The sequence below is a fragment of the Ostrinia nubilalis genome, chromosome 10 (assembly GCF_963855985.1).
Source record: "Ostrinia nubilalis chromosome 10, ilOstNubi1.1, whole genome shotgun sequence".
Taxonomy (NCBI): Eukaryota; Metazoa; Arthropoda; class Insecta; order Lepidoptera; family Crambidae; genus Ostrinia; species Ostrinia nubilalis.
Window position 1 is genome coordinate 16,770,077 of NC_087097.1, and position 22,455 is coordinate 16,792,531.

The 22,455-nt window shown below is 38.4% G+C and overlaps 2 protein-coding genes across 2 annotated transcripts in view; both read left to right on the top strand.

The window, feature by feature from the left end:
- The window catches only part of LOC135075367 (calcitonin gene-related peptide type 1 receptor), a 144,139-nt gene that overhangs the window by 45,999 nt on the left and 75,685 nt on the right, over positions 1–22,455 (top strand). The window lies entirely within an intron of this gene.
- Positions 5,264–6,079, top strand: LOC135075488 (uncharacterized). The gene has a single exon (XM_063969928.1). The coding sequence runs from the start codon at positions 5,264–5,266 to the stop codon at positions 6,077–6,079; it is 816 nt and encodes a 271-aa protein (XP_063825998.1).

The window sequence follows — 22,455 nt, forward strand, 5'->3', positions numbered from 1 at the left end:
GCTCATTGAAATGGAGTCGTACGCTCTTTTTACTATCCGATCGCACAGTCGGGGCGGGGGCGGTAGGGACTGGGCTACCCATTGTATAGGTATTACCTCGTTTCAGCCAAACGATGTCTACTGTTGGACAAAGGCCTCCCCAACGATTTCCATAACTACCCGTTCTGCGCTGCTCGCATCCAGGTTCTTCCAGAGACCCACACCAGATCGTCGGTCCACCTAGTGGGGGGCCTGCCCATGCTACATCTTCCGTCGCCACTCGAAATCTTTTCTGCCCCAAAGGCCATCAGCTCTACGAGCTATGCGCCCCGCCCACTGCCACTAGGTATTACCTATACGAGTATATTCGAGTATATTCGAGTAGTGCATATTAGGCGTCTAAACATTCTATTTCTTTTGGTGTAAAAATAAATGTCTACAGCTATAATAGTCAAAATGTTTAATTGGTTCCATAGACTGGTTAAAATTGGTCTCATGATCTTCTAGGAGATTTGTCGAACAGTGGATGACATTTTAGCAACTGGCAACTCAGGCCCACTGTATCGACTGTGGGTTCTGTCATCCCAGGTTTACATAAATGCGTCCGATCGGCGAACGGCCGCATAAACCGACAAACAGCTCTGCTTTATTGCGTTCATTCTACAGGGTGTTGGTTTTCAATGCGCGCGGTATTTGCGGACCGAGAGCGCTCGTTATAGGTATATTCCCATCACATAGGCGTGTCCCGTACAAGTCATGTTCAGAAAACCAAGGGATACTTTAGTCAGACATCAGGGCTCGGTGTTCCGCGTCAAGGAATGGGTTATCATTGAAGGATATTCACGCGACATTCTACGTTCTTTGTCTACGTCAAAATGTGCTGTAACTTTTTATAGTACTAGTCCTAAGATCATGGTAAAACTGTTCTTTTTTCACAACTGCCATGAGTTGCCATCGAAAACTTGTATTCAGGTACTACAGTCAATAGCGTACTTATTCCTACGAACTACCGCTTGCTGAACACATTGAAAACTTAATTAACTAGTAGAATATGCGTCAGATTATGCTTATTGTAGTAAATGTAACTAGCAACACTGTTCCGTCATTAGCTATGTTCAAAGCCCCCTAAAAATAACTCGTGTAATTGTATTCACACACGAGTTCCATGCAAAGTCCACAAAGGGCCCAAATTAAAACGGCAACATTCGTACGCGGGTAATCCGGCGCATTCATGTTTAAACTTTTCGCCGGAATTATTTATGTGTTGCGGGGAAACATTCGGTAAGGCTTTGCGTTATCTTGTTAGACAATCAAATAAAAAAAAAACATACGGGTCGAATTGAGAACCTCCTCCTTTTTTTGAAGTCGGTTGATGAAGCTCTTTGGGAAATAATAAAAGTATAAATAAAACATTTTATCCAAATATCTAATTAACAAATGTAAGGCGACAAATTATAATAACTGTAGATTCTATTCTATTCTAAAATCAGATGTTTTTGTTAAGCCAACACAGCGGGGGCTCTTTAACTAGTTCTAAATCATGATTTATCGAGTAGCTAATATAGATACAAGTAAATCATTTTGACCGACATTTAATTATTGTTTTTGAGGAATGCAATTTGTTTATACTTTTTTTACCTAAAAATGTATGTAGTAAACTTTGGACCTGTCTTAGTTTAAAGTCTACCCGCGACATTATTTCGGATGCCGTGTGAGCTCGGGCGGGATAATGAATTTGTTGTTTCATAACGCGGCTGTCCGTCTGATGCGGACGCGGAGAAAAGGACTGCGGTCCTCTCGCCTCAGTAGGGTTGACAGAAACCAGATAATTTTCAATCAGAGTAACAATGTAATTGTGAAAAAAAATTAATATGGTAACAAAAACAGTTAACGTTGTAATTTTATCACAGCTATATTAAAATATTCATGGGCACCATTAATTACTATAGATAAACAAAAATATTATTTCAAAATGTGGTTTATTTACCTTTATTTAAATTGAAAATCATTTACAATCAGTTTTAAGGGTTAAACCTAACCTAGAATATAACCACCAGGAAACATATTTAGGGTTCTTAAAGTGGAGGTATTCCACTATATGAGTGTACTAAATGTAGTAACCCTAACTGTAGTACCTACTAAGAAGATAGTCCCCGCAAACACGGGAACGGTGTCCAAACAGATTAGTCGCAAGCGTGCGCCTACAACCTCCGCAGCTACGGCCAGGCCTGTTCATCTCCGCGAGTTTACATCGAAAACAAAACACGCACGATGGCCCACCTACAGGATACTATTCGACAAGGCCTCACATACGAGCGAACATTGACTCACGCACGCGTATTCTTGTGTATGATGGAAGAAAATGGTGTACTAAATACTGTGCAGTATTTAACTGCCTAAATAATAATAAAAACACAGAATGTACTTTTTTAAGTTGCCTCAAGACACTGAGAGGTAAATAAGTAGTTTATATTATTCATGATAATTCATGCTAAATCATGTATTTCTTCCGCCATTTTTCGCAGTTTGGCACCTCACGTCACATCATTTCACCGAAGTCAGCCCTATAGCTTCGGCGCAGCGCCGATCACTGACGTTTGTCAACAAAATGGTGCTTGACTCTTGAGACAGGCTAAATTACACCATATTGTTAATGACATTGAGCATAATTTTTTTTAAATACCTTCGCGAAGTAAAACTTCTGTACGTAGTACTTATTATTATTCTGTGCTACGGCGCCCAAACGGCCCGATCCCCGCGAGATTAGCCAAATGAGCGCTGCCGGATAATTCGCTTGTACCGCCACATCCACTCCGCGCGATTAGTGCCGGTTACATAGTACTTAATTTCGTGATAAGCTTTCGGCAACTGCATCATGGGAATTAACACCCATTAAAACTATCAACGGATTCAACCCACCTAATATTTGTAGGATTGAAATGGGCAATTTGAAGATATTATTGCTCTAACATTTATTTACAGACTTACGGTTTGGGTTTTGTTAGTAATTACTTCAAACTGTAAGTATATTTGTGGTCAGTGTGCTTACCATGAGTTTACGTTAGGTGTGCTCGCTAGCGACTACGTAAAAAAATGACATTAATTGTATGACATATTGTGCAGCGCCCCTAGCGGCTACTTTCAAGAAACAAAATCTTCATAGAGATTTTTGACGTACTCGCTAGCGAGCACACCTAACGTAAACTCATGGTAGGTGCACTGAAGTTGTTTCTGCAATTAATAACTGACTGAAAATTATGACTCATGGCCGAGAAAGCGCGAGCGCAGAGACAATTATGGGACCATTTATGTCACACTCATCATTTTCTGTCTTGTAATAGAGATAAACATCTTGAAGTATTTATTAGTTATAAACGTCAAACGGTCTATAGATGCTATTCGAGATTTATGCAAGATGTCAGATATCATTGCGCTGCAGGAAACGTGGTTACTGCCAGATGAAATCACATTCTTAAGCACAATTAGCGATGAGTTCTGCAGTACTGGAATATCTGCAGTTGACACAACAGCAGGTATTTTACGAGGAAGACCTTACGGTGGAGTGGCGTTGCTGTGGAGAAGTAGTGTTTTTCAAAATGTGACGGTGATTAAGTGCGATAACCCGCGTATTTGTGCAATAAAAATAGTGTTAAAGGAAAAATCGATTTTAGTGTTTAGCCTATACATGCCCACGGATGCAGTGACTAATTTAATGGATTTTACGGACGTATTGAGCTCGGTGAGTGCTATCATAGACAGCTGTAATATAGACTGTGTTTACATGCTAGGGGACTTTAATGCACACCCCGCTGAACGATTCTATCAAGAATTAATAGATTTTTGTACCGATCAAAAATGGTCTTGTATTGACATCGATATGTTAGGTGTCACGTCTGATACTTTCACTTTTGTAAGCGATGCGCACGGATCTAAGCGATGGCTTGATCACTGTTTAGTTACTAAAGCTGCGATTCAATCAGTCAAATCAGTTTATGTTGTTCAGGATGTGTTATGGTCGGATCACTTGCCACTAGTTATAGAATGTAACTTAAATGTCGTCTTGGCAAAGAAAACTATGCCTAGTGTGCATCAGAATGGTATATTATGGGGAGAAAGAAATTGTGACGAAATTGATACTTACCGACAAGAATGTCAAAATAGATTAAAACTGATTGAGTTCCCAACCGAGTTGCGCGGGTGTTGTGATCATATGTGTGATAATTTTAAACATAGATCTGTTATAGATAAAATTTACCAACAAATTGTAAATGCTCTTAGCGAGGCCGCGTCACTAGGACGTAATTTTAAAAAGAAAAGAAAAAAAGTTGTAATAGGCTGGAATAAACATGTAGCTGAAGCGCACCGGGAGGCGAAGCAAAAATATCTTTTGTGGTCATGGTACGGTAAACCGACTACAGGCATCTCCTTCAGTCAAATGCTCGAGACTAGAAAAATATTTAAATCGCGTTTGAAGTGGTGTCAGGACCGGGAGAACCAAATTAAAATGGATATCTTGGCTTCACACCATTCAAAAAACGATTTTCGTTCCTTTTGGAAACATACCAATAAGTTGCAAAACAAAGCAAGCCCCCCGGTATGCGTGGACGGTATAAGTGAGCCTAAAGAGATAGCTAACTTGTTTAGAAGTCATTTTGCTGTACAGTCACCATTGGGCCCCTCACAGTCGGAGCTGGATGCTGTCGCCGGAGTGGACAGGGTGATAACGTTTTCTGTAAAAGAAATTAAATTGAAAATACAAGCGATGTCTAGAGGGAAATCCCCTGGTCATGACGGTCTCAGCATTGAGCACCTAAAATTTGCTGGGCCACATTTGCCACGATTATTGTACATGTTATACAATTTTTGCATAGGACATGGCTACATCCCTAGTGACATGACAAAAACGGTGGTAGTGCCCATAGTGAAGAATAAGACGGGCGATCTCGCGGACAAAAATAACTATAGGCCTATCTCGCTAGCCACTGTTATCTCCAAGGTCTTTGACGGCTTGCTTAATACACGGCTAAATGGCCACTTTGAACCGCGTGATAGTCAGTTTGGATTTCGGCCAGGGTTGTCAACGGAAAGCGCGGTGTTATGTCTTAAGCATACAGTCAGATACTACACGGAGCGCAAAACTCCCGTATACGCATGCTTTCTAGATCTTTCTAAGGCATTTGACCTGGTCTCATACGACAAATTATGGAAAAAACTTGAAAAAGCACACCTACCGGTTGAACTCGTAAATATCCTTAAATATTACAATGTTAAATGGGAGGGAACCATGTCGGATGCGTATGGGTTGGAGTGCGGGGTGAGGCAGGGGGGGTTGTGCTCGCCAACGCTTTTCAACTTGTACGTTGATGACCTCATAGGCGAGCTCAGCGGCACCAGAATCGGCTGTCATATAGATGGAGTTTGCGTCAATAACTTAAGCTACGCGGATGATATGGTGCTGCTGAGCGCGTCTGTGTGTGGTCTGAGAAAATTGGTGGCCAAATGTGAGGAGTATGCGGGGACCCATGGTCTACTTTATAATGTTTTAAAGAGCCAACTCATGGTCTTTGAGGCCAGGGGTAGACGTCACGATATATTACCACCGGTCTTCCTTAATAACTCTGAACTGAAGAGAGTGCATAAATTTAAATATCTTGGTCACGTATTGACCCCTGGCCTCAAGGATGATGAGGATATAGAAAGAGAACGGCGGGCATTGTCGGTGAGAGCGAACATGCTGGCTCGCAGGTTTGCGCGCTGTACAGCGGATGTCAAGATTGCTCTTTTTAGAGCATATTGTACCTCCTTCTACACGTGTAGCCTGTGGGTTAGATACACTCAAAAAACCTTCAATGCCCTAAGGGTGCAGTACAATAATGCATTCAGGGTGCTGTTGGGACTGCCCCGCTTCTGCAGTGCGTCAGGGATGTTTGCAGAGGCACGGGTCAACTGCTTTTTTACCACAATGCGCAAAAAATGTGCATCCCTGGTGCGCAGGGTCCGGAGTAGTGGCAACAGCATCCTGACCATGATTGCGAGCAGGTTGGATTGTGTGTACGTGAGGCATTGCTGTGACACAGCCTATGGAGTGAAGCGGGGATGACTCACGTATGCATAACCTCACACTTATTGTGGGTTTGGAATTGAAATGAGTATAATTTATTATGATACTTATTTCAATTCTAAATCTAAATCTAAATTCAATTTATTTTACATCTTGTTTCAACTAACATAGTTTTTAAGTGCAATTGTTACTAACAAACTGAGTCCTGGGTACTTGAATAAAGAGTCATTTATTATTATTTATTTATTATTATATTAAATTTTGTTATTATGTACAATATTGGAAACTTGTTTCTTTATTGCCGAGGTCTAATATTTAATTAAAGTAGTTGGATGAAGTACTAATGGCACAAGTGACAGTTGGCGAGACGGCGCTGGCAGGTAGAGCAGTTACTTCAATAAATGATAGTCAATACATAGCGCAACGGGGACATTATGCGATTTTTGTGTTAATACAGAAACCCTGTTTCTATTCTAAATGCAATCTCAACATGAGTTCTGAATTAGAATATTATCGCAAGCGAAACATTCCCCGGCGAAACAACAAGCTGTAATAAACATAATAATACGTTATTATAAGTAATAACAGAAGCGGCCGATATTCGCCGCGAGTTATTATTACAGCCGCGCTCACCAGTCATTCGTTATTAAACACTTCATCTCCGCTCTACAGATTGATCGAGTGTTAGGAGATTATAATTTGCCATCCAAACACACAAGGACAAGATTCGATTAAGCTGAACTTCAAAATTAATTGAAACGAAGGCTTCAGCATATTTCGATAGATTGATCAACATGAATGAAGTACATACCTATGCTTAATTAATCTGAATGAGGTAAAACATTTAAATTGTGGAATAACCAATTTTGCTGCCAATTGAGGCGAGAGATAGATAGCGTAGCTGGCGTAGTTTTTTTTATGATGATTGGCAAGTTGGCAACCCTGTTAGACTTAAGTATCTAGAAGAGGAGTGGAGTTTCGAACTCTGACCTAATCCCTTTTGTTCCCACCTTTCTTTTTTACCTCTGTAACTTCTTGCCAGCCAGCTTTACTATGATAAATTCCATCAACTTGCGGGACTGTCAGTTATTAACGTTATAATATTACATCTAATAAAGGTCACCAAACCTACCGTATTTCAAAATCTACCCTCAAACATTGAAATGAGTCTCCAGTCGTAATCCCCTCTGATCGCCCATTGAAAGCTTAGTGTCCGCGGCCTGGCGCGGCGCCAGAGCGGTTACCACCAAGACTGAGTGGCTCGTTACGGCGCGCATTGAATGCATATCGCAGTGAAACGGTGCATTTGGATTCATGTATGATTTATGTTGTCTTCGAGCTATGTGAGTGTCTTGTTATGATGTCAAAACATTGTTTATGGCTGATTTAACAGCTATTTGCTAAGCAATAGATGCATAGATCAGTGTAAAAAGAAGAAAGGACCACCCCCATTATAATTTAGAGAGGATTACACAGATGCGTGAACTTAACTTTACCTCCACCATGTAGGGAATTTTCTTGCTTCTTCTTCTTGTCGTGTCGACAACAAACGTATACAGTGTCAGCCCAAAACTCCGCTACAAGAGCTTTTATGTTTATTTTACAATGAAGCTAGTTATTGTAACTAACCACATGGTTGGCTCACAAAGCATATGTCACGCATTGTCCGGTGACAGACTGGCGGCGGCGGTGTGGACCGCTGCGGCGCGGCGCGGGTTTACACTGGAAATTACCATTTCATTCTGTTTACACGCCGTTAGATCGGCTAATTATCTAGGCACTGTTTCTATTTGCTGTCGTTGCGTAAAATTATGGATGAGTTAATACTTCACAATTCGTGTGCATTCATTGCAGACACAAACGAATCAATCACGCGGCGGTCTGCTCTGTTGCTTCGGGATGTTGGACGCCGTTATGAATGACACTTTATTTGAATACAATTAAAATACAGCGTTTGGTACCTACTTTTAGTACATTATTATACTACATTAAATTAGTATTAAGTACTTACTGCTCAAAGGTTGCCTCTAACACCTATTCAACACCTACATATTTATAGCAAAGAAGACATAATTGCTACCAATATAACAATTACTAAGCTTTTAGTGTCTAAAGAGGAATAAGCTTTCAGCCACATTTGTCATTCACAATGTACCTAGTATAAACCGCAACAAAGTAAATACATACCACTAAATTATTGTTAATGTTTGCTCTGTGAACTATTAATTAATGTTTTTGTTGCTCCAACGAAACATGTTATATTAATAATGTACATGCTAAATCGCAAAATGTCAGCAACACAAATGAATATGTTATTATTTATTGCGTTTAAACATTTGCTTGTGCTACACGAACCTTTTATTTAAATGGTACGTACGATGTGAACAATTACAATCATTTTTCATTGCCACGGGCATTCAACAGAAACCTGCACAATATACCATTATACATTGTGGACTAATAGGTATGTTAAAAATTATGTAATATACAACTTGTAGAGTTCTACATTGCAAAATATACAACTCTACATAGTAAGAGCTGAGTGACACACTTTGGATTCGTTACAAGCCAGCCATAACTGAGTTTTCTGTTAATACTTAGACATTTGTTGAGACACTGAAGTAAGAGTCTACGAGTATTTATTTGAAGCCATGAAGAACATCTACCTAGTAGTTTACTTTGTAGTTTCACATACCTATCTGCCGGTTCTTTGATCTTAAATAAGGTTTATCCTAGATTGGCAGTAAGTGGACTTGATAAATTGAGACGAGCGTATGGCGTCATTGGGCATCGATAGGGCCGTAACGTAACGCGCCACTAACGCGCACTAATCCCGGGTTAGTGCGGAGTTTAGTGCGCCGCGCCATTCGTATCGCATCGCCTTGAATTATAATTATTTGCTTACAACATTGTGACAATAATGGATTTAGGAACACAAACAAAACATGTCATTGCTTAGTAAAATGCTCTTAATTTTGCTAGGTACCCAAAATATTTTATGAATATGGTAAAAATTACGACATGAATTCAGGTCGTTTGATCACCAGGCAGAAATAATGCTATGGATCCAAAAAGAGGCCAATCCAATGACTAACAATTACCTAAACCGTTTTATTTGTGAAGCGTCAGCTGCACAATCCCGCGGCCACGCGCCGCCGCGGGCGATCATCCCGGACTTATGCCGGGATTGTCTCCTGCACACTGCCGGGAATTAAACGCCGGGTAGGTAAATATTATACGGAGGCAGACTAGACAAGCCAGATAGATTTTTTCAAGGTTAGCATCGTAGGGCCTAAGACGTACCTTTTCTTGAAAGAAATCTTGAACTTTATTCATTATAAATCTGTTTGTTACGCTTACGCGTACGCCGTACACTTTCATGCAAAGCACTTTTAAAAATTTTGTAGTATTGAAAAGAGACACTTGGTGAAAGCCTTGCTATCCTTCTACTTCTGACTTTCTCACTTTTACTCTTTCTTGGAAAAACTGAAATTCATACGCACGAAGTCACAGGCAGGAGCTACTTGATATAAAAAAAACTATGTAAGTCTATAGAATTACGATTTTTCTATCGAGAGGCTGCTCTTATTACGCCATGTCGTAATGGTCCACTTTAGGGCGCGTCCACATCGCGCGCAATTCCAGCGTCCCGATCCCGATATAGGTTTTACGGGATTTTTGCTCCCACCTCCAATAACCGGGACTAACGCGGTCCGATAACGCGCGATTTGTTGCGCTCAGCTGTTGGACATACATATTTCGGATCAACAGTTATTGAGTTGCACTGCCGATGTGTTTAAGTTTACTTAGCTACGCCTAGGACCGAACCAATCTTTTCGTTGGAAATTAGGTATTTTCTGATTCCTGACTTGTTTACTTTGCTGTAAGTCTCATTAAATTCTTAGAACACGATAAAACCTAGCTATTATTGTTGTTCAAACATCCTTACTAAACAACTGTAAAGTATTTTGAGATTTGTAACTGTAGTTAGCTCGCACGCACGCTGAATTTTTAACGAGCGCAACTTCTGGCGAAGTTTAAATTTAACTTGTTTCCCGAGTTCATCAGAACAGAAGCCGCGTGTCATTGCCAGGCCCAGCCCAAGCACAACATCCTACTGTTTATGTTTATATGCTACGTTATTAAGGGAACTATTATGTACCTACCTAGCCAGATGTAGACAAATAGGACGTAAACTATTTTTCGTACCCCTAAATACATAACGCTTTTCTAATTAATTACCTATACATATAATATTTGAAACATGACGATATTTATAGTGATCCAATCGTGTTATGCCTGTGGCCGCATTATGAAAGTAGTTAGTATCAGCGTGTTGGAATGTTTGTGTGACACCGAGGGTAGGTAGTTAAAACACACTTAGGCTGGGTTGCACCATCTTACTTTAACTTTGACAAACGTCAAAAATGTGTCAAATTCCATACAAAAACCACCGGTTATCGTCAAAGTTACGGTCAAAATTAGGTGGTGTAACTGAGCCTTAGTGCTGTCAGGTTAAGCTTAATCATTATACCCTAATATTCATGGATTACTACAAATAAACATTTAGTTCGGGGAAAAGACAAAAGTAACGTGACACTAATGTCACCCGGTGTGAAGGGTTTATGTTTATTCAACACCGCTCGCTCCGACGAATAACGTGTCATATCTACTACTCGTACATAGTAAGTTAATGTCATTCCATACGCGTTGTGTACTTAGCACTAAGTTGTCATTTACTTTGCAGTTTATATTTAGAGGTGAGGCGAAGATACACAGTAGGCTCAGACGCTCAGTGTGATCCCCGAACCGATCTAAATGTTCATGGCAGGTACTTGTGCCCGTTCCAAAGGTGCAAGAAACCGAAGGGCATGGCTTGGCAAGGCGTCCCGGTTTGTACCTTTGTTGTAAGATCGAATTGCTCACGCTTTCCATCACTAGAACTGTCTCCTCCAATAATTGTAAACATCAAATTTTCAAGGTTTGTAAGGCGCGAGCAGCGTTTCTGCGCCCGCCGGTGTTGTGTGGAACTTAGAGGCGGTGGACATAATCAGATGCGGCAAGTTTCGGCTGATGAATATTAATGCCTTAACTCTTCGCTAATCAGATTCAACTCCAGCTTTCAGCTGCAGTAGATTTGTGTACAATTATATTAGGGCTTTGTTTAAAAACGTTAAATGCGCGTTTAATGTTTTTTAAACAACAAACAAAACTCTTATTTTAAATTTTAACATTAACAAGTTTTGATCTGATTCTGAATACACTTAACTCTCAGAATATGCTCAAAATTGTAGCAACTTGGATGTTTTCCACCTCGTTACACTGCTTTTGAAGTGATCCCTACAGAATGTTAAATATTATTAGTATTAGTTAAATATTTATTCATGTTCTGAAGAGTGGAAGGACTTTCAATCGCGAGAAAAATATTGATAAGACTAACCCTAGTTTTAAATAAATAAATAAAATACAATCAACAACCACATTATACCTACCTAGAGCATAGTCGTACAAAGTCTTTGTTATCGCATAATACCTAAAGCCTTATTACTAGTAGGCAACGTTAATCAGGTTTATCGATAGTTAAGACGCAGAAGCCATTCCGGGAACGTGGCGCCGTACAACGCGATTTCAATCATCCCGGAACGGTCACACGACGGCGCGGGGGCAATATAGCCCGTAAATGGACAATAACGGGCAAATTTATAATTACGTCGTAAACAGGGCGCTAACGGCGTCGCGGGGCTAACACCATTTATGGTCAACTATTTTCACTGAATTGTTTTTGGACGACGGGAAAAACTGTTTGGGAAGGAAAACCTTTTGAGGTACGCAAACATTGTATGTGTAGTATTTTGTTGCAGTTATGAATGTCAAAATTTTACTCCATTGCAGTTTTGACGATCGTATTAAACTAAGGGCCATTAACTTTCGTCATTTTTAAGATATAATTCAGTCCCTTAATGTACAGTCGCAGAATGAAAAGGTTCGTCACCTTAGTGTCGGTTTTCGCTTGCACTAGGTACTGTAAGAGTCAAACCTGCCAACATAACAGTGCAAGAAACAGTGCTGCTAACATTTAAATAAATATGACGTTTGCTAACAAATAAGGTTTTGCTTGTTTATTTTTCTATCCCATCAGTGCAATGCAATGATGACATTGACCAATTGACAATAGTTTTTTTTATTTAATAGAAATAATAATGGCAGGTTGAACCAACAAGAAGGTTTTAGTTTATCAATCATAATCTTCTTGACAAGATAAATCGTCAAACAATTTTGATCTGAATAATTTTGAACTTTACTGACGAACAGTTAAAGATTATTTTCTCTAACTCGAGATTATTCTGTAACATAGTTTCAAAAGGTAATATGTGCTCGCGATTTGTTGAAGGAATCAATTTGAAAACTGACGAACCTTTTCATTCCGTGACTGTACATTGTTATGTTATAACGTAAATGCGCCTATTACCGCCAGTTTAAGCTGACTTCGGATAAACGTTAGAAAATTAGATATAAGACGTGGTGATAGAAAAGACACTTTAATTTATTTATAACAATGATGAATTAATCTTTGTATTCAAGTAGTAACAATGAGTATTCAATCACACAATAATTAATGAATAGCAATTTTATCTGAAAAAGCAGTTGTTTCTATTACCGACCTATAGACGAGGTGTGTTTCTATTAACGTTTTTTCTGTTTCTATTACCGACCGCTAAGAATATTGCTCTTCAATTGGGTATATTCCAAGAGGCACGGGTTCGATTCCCGCTCAGAGGCTCGGGAACCACTTGATTTTTTCAAGTTAAATTTGTTTTGCTTTTAGTTTTAGTTTAACTATATTTGAGTTTAAATAAAAATAATTTTCATTTAATATTTTATTTTTATTTTTAATTTTTAATTCGATTTTGACTGATGTTTTTGATTTTAATTGTGTGTAATTGTGTATTTTAATTTAAACTATGGACAATTGGACACTGTCTGTATAATTATTTTAAATTATTTTTTTTATTAATCCAAAAGATCTTAAAAAGTTACATAGTAGTTGTGATAACGCATGATTGGTTTGGTGTCATGTCATAAATGTTAGTTATATACAATATACAGGCTTATAAGTCTTCGCAGGTGGCGTTATAGTTATGAGGCGGTAATAGAATTAGGTATGAATATTACTTTATTCTATTACCGACCGTAAAAAAAAACAGTAACCAGCTAAAATATTTACTTTAATGAAGTCGTGATCAGTGAAGTATCATTTCTATTAGGTTTTATTTTATATCAAACAGTTACTAATTAGAATTTAACAGGTTTTTATAAAATCTATTGTCATACATTATTAGAGATATTCTTTAATGTTCATTGCAGTTTTATGCCAAACCTATGACAATTATCATATGGCGTTAATTGATTTAATTATGTGAAATATTCTTATGAATCGATTAAGACAACAAAGTGGAGGTTAAATGCGTAATTAAAGGTATAAATACTAAAATAATAAACTTAATCAAAATTCTAACAACGCCATGGGTCGTTATTAGGAACCAAATTATGAAAAGTGTTTCTATTACCGCCCTTATTTAAAATTGTATTTAAGCCACAAAAATACAGCGAGAGGGCTATATTGAGGGTTTATTAAGGAAACTAAAATACGAATAATATTATTATGCAAAAATATTTTGGTATACTCATTTTAAATGTGTTAAAATCGCTAATTAATAACAAGGTGCACCTTAAGTAACTGGGAGCGCGTCAGTATGAAAAGTGCGTCCGTTGCGGGCGCGTCCCATTTAATGACAAATAAGTCCGTTTACTGGTTATTTACGAACATAAACTTTAATCGTTTTGATAGTCAATTAACATATCTAGATATTTTTTAGGTAACGTGTTTTCTGGAACCTGTTATTATGTCTTTTATGAAAGAAAGAAAAATAGGGCGGTAATAGAATACAAATTTTGGGGGGTCGTTAATAGGCGCACTTACGTTAAATGACACAAACTTAAATTTTAAATCCAGAACGTTCCACGTATCCCAAATAGTGTCGAGCCTTCAATTTTAACATGTCCATGTTGTTTGTTATGAGCCGCGTCGCCTGAATTTTTCACTTGGCCGCGCGCCGCGTAACCTACATCCCGACACGTCGCGCGGTGACATCGTTATAACAACATTCATTTTCGTTAATGGCGATTCTTGTCAAACTTTAATTGAGGCTAAAATGTAATGGAATTAAAACAAACGTAATTGGCTGTTGCCAAATTTACCTAAAACGATGAAAGTGTCTCTGGAGGGGACTTAAATCCAATGAGGCAGCCGAGGTGAAAAGTTTTGTTTGATGTCTCAAACTACTAATTAATTGTGTGATTATTATTTTACTGTGTGATAAGTATTGACTGCTTCAAAAGTGTGGATTGAGGCTTACACACACATCTGGCTGCACGCTATTAAGCAAGTACACAAAACCATACAGAGAGATTAATTTAAAAGTGCATTGTGCTCATGATAAAGTTTTCCAATTTCTTGTAAAAACATTGAGGTCCGTTTCTTCACAAAAATACGGTCCGTATCCAAATAGTGAGTTGTGTTATGAAGCAAGTTAAACATTCATTGAGCACGTCAAACATTGACAAAGACGGGCTCCGGAGTCTTCGATACCCCGCAGGTTCTTTGGTTTGGGACCTCAAGTCCCTTCCTTGTTTATGGTCTGTTTACATCTCATTGAGAGCAAATATCTATTGTTATGGTAGAGGTAGGTTTAAGTAAGTGAAAAGAGAAAAGTATAAATATTAATGCCCTAGAATGGAGCTGCACAATTGACTAATGAATTGAATTTCAAAATGAACTCGATTTGTACGTGAAAAGTTTATTCAGTCTAAATATTCGTTTGTGCTATCTAGGTATCCGACTTTATACATACAAAAACTAAAAAAAAATCACTAAAAAGATCTTAGTAAAAATCCCGGATTATTTATATTGCCTAGGTTAGGTAGGTACCTGTCTAGATTGTGAAAGAAAATAATATATCCCACCAAAAACATTCTGTAAAAAACTAGCCAAGTCTCGATGGAGCTGCTTGTTTATCTCTAAAAAGTAATGAAATCTAGACAAAGTCGTGCCAAGTCTATGGTTCTTTACTGCGATTTCTTTATTATTATAACTAGCTTTCCGCCCACGGCTTCGCCCGCGTGGAATTTTGTCTGTCACAGAAAAACTTTATCGCGCGCGTCCCTGTTTCAAAAACCGGGATAAAAACTATCCTATGTTCTTTCCCGGGACTCAAACTATCTCTATGCCAAATTTCATCAAAATCGGTTGCGAGGTTTAAGCGGGAAAGCGTAACAGACAGACAGACAGACAGACAGACAGACAGAGTTACTTTCGCATTTATAATATTAGTTGGGATTAATGTTGTGTGACTTGGCCGTTTAAGGGTACAAAACCAGGTGCTTCATGACACCATTGCACCAATCTGTTGCCAGAACCGCTACCCATTGACGATGGAATATTGCCACTTGGAAAACGTTGATTTAATAACCAGTCTATTGTAGGCTTAATAAAGCTGCGTATTTCAATAATACTTATGCATGATTATTGACTATCTTAATAAAGATTGTTCAACGGCCAAGTCACACAACATTAACTATAATAATAAAGAAATCGCAGTAAAGAACCATAGACTTGGCACGACTTTGTCTAGATTTCATTACTTTTAGAGATAAACAAGCAGCTCCATCGAGACTTGGCTAGTTTTTTACAGAATGTTTTTGGTGGGATTTCACTTTTTTTTGTAGAATGTGGCATAATTATTTAACGTCGTCGTCCTTTAATATTATCGACATTTTTTTTACGATATAAAACATAGCGACCTTTAAAATGGACAACGAATCAGATTTTTTAAAATAATAACTTAACCTTAGCGCACCTCACGATATAATAAACGAAATCAACCAAATTCAAATTACACAACATTCAACTTAATCGACAGGGGGGTCTAGAAAGGAAAAACAATCTGGACACCGCGGTGCAGAAAATCGACGCTCAAAGTGCTAGCGCCATCTAGCGGTGAGCGGTACAGGCAAACACCACGGTGCCGGTGTGGCGCTAGTAGTATTGATTATGAATGTGGTGTTACTCCAGATCTTCGATTTTCCTAGTTTTTATAGTTTTCCCTTTATGTGGCCATTAAACCCTAACTCTGTACCAAATTTCAGCTCTCTGAGTTTATGGGAAGTACTAGTTCTATTTTGATGATCATCAGTGAGTGAGTGAGTGTCATAAATGCGAATCTTTGCTTTCGCTTAACTTCGGAACTAAATGACCTACAGACTTGAAATTTTGGATTTTAAGTATGTGATTATAGCTAACTAGATGACGAAAATTTCTGCGTTCTGGTCTTAACCAGAGGTTCTCAAATAGGGGCCTGAAAATGCGGCGAAATGGTTCCAGTAAAGGATGGTACGGCAGTGTTTGCTTCGCGCTCGACTTGGCGGGGGCACTGCCGTGCCCCCAGATTTAAGTGAAATAGTATTTGCATTTTGTTGCCTTCCAAGTTGTGAATCTCGAGACTATCTCAAATCTCTTCAGAATGGAATTGTTAAAAGTTTTTCTCGTTACAAAGTTACTCCAAACCTTCAAGCGCGTAAAGTGTTTCACTCCGTTCATAAGCTAAAACAATACGAAGCACAATCCTTTCAGTGACCTACTTTCAGCCCAAAAAGCACTTTCTGGTCTTGGATTTCCTTTTATGTAGAATTCCGATTGACTCTACATCCACGTGGACTTTATTTTAAGGGTCAGAGCGTACCTGCTTCAGTTTTCATTTTATGCAAATTCGACAGATTTGAGAATTTCTTAAATAAGCCAAAATACCTACTTAGTTACAAAACTTACAAATGCACCTTCTTGAGGAATATAATATGGGTTACTTAACTTTTATGTTAAGAAATCTTAGATATTTAAAATAACCCCACAATATTTGCGTCTTATGTCAATAAATCCCAAAATACGGAGGTAACGAAGCGAATAATTTGGTAAGTGGGGCTGTAAATATAGATGGAGACATTACTGAGCCAAATAATACAGGTTGAGTGGAATATTATACTTTGATGAGCAAAGAAAGCTTTCAAAATATAATGTACGCATACATTAATACCCAAATTCATTAGATGTAATGATGAGGTACTCGTAATAATGAAACAATTATTTTAATAATCCAAAGCAATTCCTAAATTATGTTAATGGAAAGGTTGCTGTTGCCATCTTCTTAGCTTTGTAACAACCCAGTGTGCAAGTTTCCTCGAAGGCACGACGGGTGGGTTGCGTATTTCCTACTAACAATAAGTAAGCTATCTATTTATATCCTCTATCATAACAACTGAGAGCCGTAATAAACGTATGACATATTATTATGTGACCTGCTGGATAGCGCCATTGTTTCCCGCGAGGTCGGGGTTATGGCCGAAGGTATTATGCCGCCTGTTTCCTTATGGCCCGATTTTAGTGCGCTTTTACTATACCACGTCAAAGGTGTATAATTGGTTAAGGCAATCATACAATTTTCATTTGTTTAGTGTTAAGTAATATTCAGTGAGGTTAGAATAAAATTAAATCCATCCAATCTTCTTGCCTTTGATTTTGATGTAGATGTACTTAGTTAGGTTCAAAATCGAAGTGTTGAGATCTTCGGATTTAACTTCATAATTCCTACACTTATTACGTCATCTAAATATAGCTCAATACAAGGAAGAAGCATAGTGATAATGTAGATAACCAATATATCGGGGCTGTGGGAGCGCCCACGCCCGGACTAGCACTTAAGTCAGCGCGGGCCTAAGGCCGGGACTTCTGGGATTTGGCGGCCACGCGGCGGCGGCGTTAAGTAGTGGCTGGACGCGATTTTCTTTTGTTTTTCTTTTCTTGATCTTCTGATCTACACTGAAAAAAATGTTTTGTTACTGCTTACACAAATGAATGACTTGTGAACTGAGTGTTCACTACAAAATAGTTTGTTTAATTTACACAAAATTTTGTTCCTTGTAGGAACCTCCAGTTGTGTGAGGTGTAAACAGTACCCAAACTATTTTTTTCAGTGTATCCGGTGGATTAGCTTTTTCTAGAGTTAAAGTTATGAAGTGTCTAATATTACGTAGGCCATGCGTATTATACTTAATTTTCAGATTTCAATGTTTCTCAAGATTTTTAAATAGACTAGATTTTTCAAAATCAGCAAAACGCAATTAAGTTTTTATGATTATAAAAGTAATCTTGCGATGCACGTGGCTCTATCTAAGGAAGATAGAAAAAAAAAACATATTAATAACATAAAAATCTATCTAAGGAAGATGTTTTTCCCGCGAGTCCTCTGGCGTTTTTAATTAAAGGCTAATTCCCTAACGACATTAAGCACTAAGTTAAATTGACAACACCTTTTAATTTAAACCTGAGAGATTTCGTTTGGAAGCAAATTATTTAAGTAATTGTTAGACTAGACAAGGAAAAACGTTTTTACAAAAATACACAATTTCACTAGGCGTACCGACGATCTGGCAAAGGTCGCAGAAAGCACCTAGATTTGGGCAGCGTAGGACCGGTCGTAGGGAAATCGTTTGAGGAGACCTTTGTCCAGCAGTGGACGTTATTTCGCTGAAACGAACGAAAGAACGAACATTACAATTTCACATGGCTGTGGATTTAGGTATCTATCGTCATGTTACTTATGTTTTTTCCTGTTATCTAATTGGAAATGACGGACGGTATTTTTGTGGATATCGGAATTTTAAGAATCTTATCAGAAGTGAGTTTCTCACTTCCGTTCTGAAGTGAAGCAACTTTTTTTAGATCAGCCATTAATCTCAATTACAGTGGCGCAACATGTGTCCAGCCCGCGCCTGATTATTTGCGCTGGCGTGCTACAGGCGCGATAAAAAAGAGTTACAGCGGCGTTACTAGTATACGTATATGAGCTGTTTTACGGCTTCGCAGAATTCGCATCGGCTGCGAACAGTCAGGCGGAGAGAAAAAATAAGAATGTTTCTGTGATTTTAAATTCAGCCTCATAACTCCTACTCATGAGTAAGAGTCTATATTCATTGAAATTAATAATTAACTACTGCATGTGTTTACAGCGACCATTAAAAACTGACTTTTAATGCGAGTGCGAAATGATACAGGCGGGGTTTCTGTTTTTTTTTAAATTGATATTGTTGGCTTGAGCGCGCTCAACTTATCAAGTATGAACATTTTCTTAAAAAATCCTGGGATAGATAAGACCAGGCCACTATTTACCTACTATTGTAAAAGTAGGCCAAATGATAATTAGAGAAAATTGCTTGCTGATAAAAAGATTTTAGCGAATAAGCTAATTATTTTTATTTCTGGAAACACTTATTTCATTAACAATAGAATTAACAACAATTATACACAATCTCGATCTCTCCGGGGACTTACATTGTTCGTAATTAGTCGAGGCGATTCTTTTCGGGATTACTCTCGGCATTCTAATTCGGCCAAATTCGGATAATTAGTTCTCGGGAAATAAAGAAGTCAATTAGATGATGCCAATCCGGGGCTCAGCTGGCGACGTGATAATCTGAGATTTTAACGAACTTTTTCCGCGCACCCTCGGTGTTACGGAGTAACTTTATAAGCCAATCTATCTCGTTGTTATAAACATAAAATGTTCGAATAATGTAATGTGACTATTACCAATACGGAGTTTTTATACAGGTTTGTAGCTTAATGATACCCAGAATCCTTTTAAACATTGTTCCGACGTGACAAAAGGCAGCTGCACGAAAGCCGTTCTAATCGCGATCCGTCATGCTACGTCTTGATCTCACATTACTCGTAAGAAACCGAAAACGAATCTTTTCTCGGGTTATTGTGTCTCGTAACGTAAGCTAGGCTACAATTTCTTTTTTCGAATTTAACCAAACTTTACACTACTGCTGTCAAGAAAATCTGTTAAAACATAATCAAACATCACCAGCAATTAGTAACACACACCGACATAAGCACGCGTAGAAACAGCGTACCTACTCATACGGTCATTACGATAACGCGCGTTTTGCCTCTTTCAGACAAAAATAAGTGACTGACAAAAGACGTGCTGATAACGTGCTCGTTATAGAAAATACATACGAGCACGTCACCACGCCACGCGCGCCACTCCCACTCGCTGCCAGGCGTAGCAAATGCGATAGTCGTAGAAATTGGTGCGAGCAAATTCGCCAAACGATCGGTAGATTAGCGAATTGTTTATGATTTCTTTCCTCAATTCACAGATGAGTAAAATATAAAGAATTTTAATTTTTTCCATGCGCAGGCGAGGAATTTTTACTGCTCCAGTGAAATCAAAATAGCCCGTCGACGCGGCCGCGCGGAAACGGCGCAAACGCTGTGTATACTTTGTTAAGCTCGATATTTTCATACACTTTGAATGGATGCTTAGTAAGGATAAATAAAAATGAGCGGTTGCTGTGGTAACATTTTCCCACAGTTTAAGCATGGTTTGATATAATTATTCAAAATAGAATCTAATTAATAGTACCGTCGGAATGTGGCTAACATTAATTGCATTGAGGATGGCGTTAAAATAGCTAAATGTGGGCGAGTTTGTCAATAGAGCGCTTGGACACACGCGCTTTGAATGCGGGCAGTATTTGTCTCCTGCCGATATAGCACCTATTACGCCATGGCTCATGATTATCGAATACTATAAGAGACATTGAATAGTGTTAAAAACGTTACGGATACGTAACTTTTTGTTACAATTCTCACTTGGGTATAAATGACAGGTGATCGTCCAACTTAGGCGTGAGGCATCATTTGTCAGTAAACTACACTTATACCATTCAAACTATAAACTAGCTTTGAGGCGTGATTGGTTGAATTAGGTCAAAGTTGCATTTGGAACTTTACTGTTAGTGACTAATTATGCCGAATAATACAGCTACAGCAGGAGATTAACTCAATTATCTGACAAAAAGTTATAATCAGGGGCAGTGTTAGATCTTACTACAAGTATCTCATCTATCTCAATATTTATAAATCAGTTCCGAGAGTGCCGTGAATTATAAATGAACTTGCTGCTCGCTGTCAAAGACCTTATTTTACGATTCCATTCCCAAATATTCGCGTTTATATTCTGATACAGATCATGTGTCGTTATTACTGCGCCAGTGAGCGCACAGCACAGCTACATCAGTAACCCTCCTTCTGGTGCAGTCGGGTAGAGGTGTAATGTCACAGGTGTTTCAAAAACACATGTTTATTTCTGTATGTAGTTTAATAATTAAAAATATTATTAGATGACGAAATGGCTAGCATCTTCCCTTCTTCAGGTCTCGGCATCCAGACTTTTTATTTGACTCTGTCTGTTCTGCTTTGCGCTACTTCGTCTGCCTCAGTTTCGATTTACGATGTAAACAACGCAGCTGTGTCTCTGTTGATATTCAAGCAAGAAAATATGAAGCATTGGTGTTAATACAAAATCACTGTTTTGCTGGTAATGAGCAGGCCTAAAAAATTGGATATACAAACTCTTTTTTTTTTAAGAAAGATATTCATTACTGTTTGAACAAAAGCAGTTGTTATGTTGCACATTGTGATTTAAACTATTGTCCACAGCTTGAGCCAATCTGGCAGACATTCGTCATAAAACGAATGGAATTCAATGCATTCCATACCACGTATCACGTACGAAAAATATTTACCGACATCTTTCAAACCTCGCGCAGCTCTCTCGAGCAAACTTTCCCGAGTCGTGACCAAATTGCGACAATTCATACGTCTCGCGAATACTTGCCGCCACAAATAACCACTCACCTTAATCTCCATAAAAATAGCCCCGAAGGAAAATATAGCATAAGGAAAAAATCGGCCACTTTCAGGACGCATAAGATACCGCAGCGGTCGTTTACGTGACACATTGCTGTATTAACGTCAGATATGTAGCGTTTACAGAATCTCAAGCTATTCTTTATTATAACGTTAGTATTGTACTGCCGTGGCTGTGAATTGATGCTTGACCCACTTTAGCTCACTGAACAATCATGTCAAACTTGGAGGACGCTGTGTGTATCCTGTTTATGCGAGCTCTCGCATATTGTTTTGATTGAATTGCCTGAATTCTCTATTTTTATTATTTCATTAAATGTTAACTAATTATAATGTTTTATCATTTACACTCGTTCATTTTAATTCCATGTACCTATGTATATTGACAGTCTGGTGACTTGGGATTTTGACATTGAAACTGAAAATGAATTACTTATTCAACTTCTAAACCACTTTCTAACAAATATTTTTCTTCGTCTGGTAATTAAACTTAGGACGAGTCGACCCGATAAATCATGGAGGCGGCTAATTAAGCCGAGAGGACATAATAATATTTTAGTATAATTATATTATGATCGTTATG

Coding starts and splice junctions, on each gene's coding strand:
- LOC135075488 (XM_063969928.1), top strand. CDS start 5,264: ATGTCGGATGCGTATGGGTTGGAGTGCGGGGTGAGGCAGGGGGGGTTG.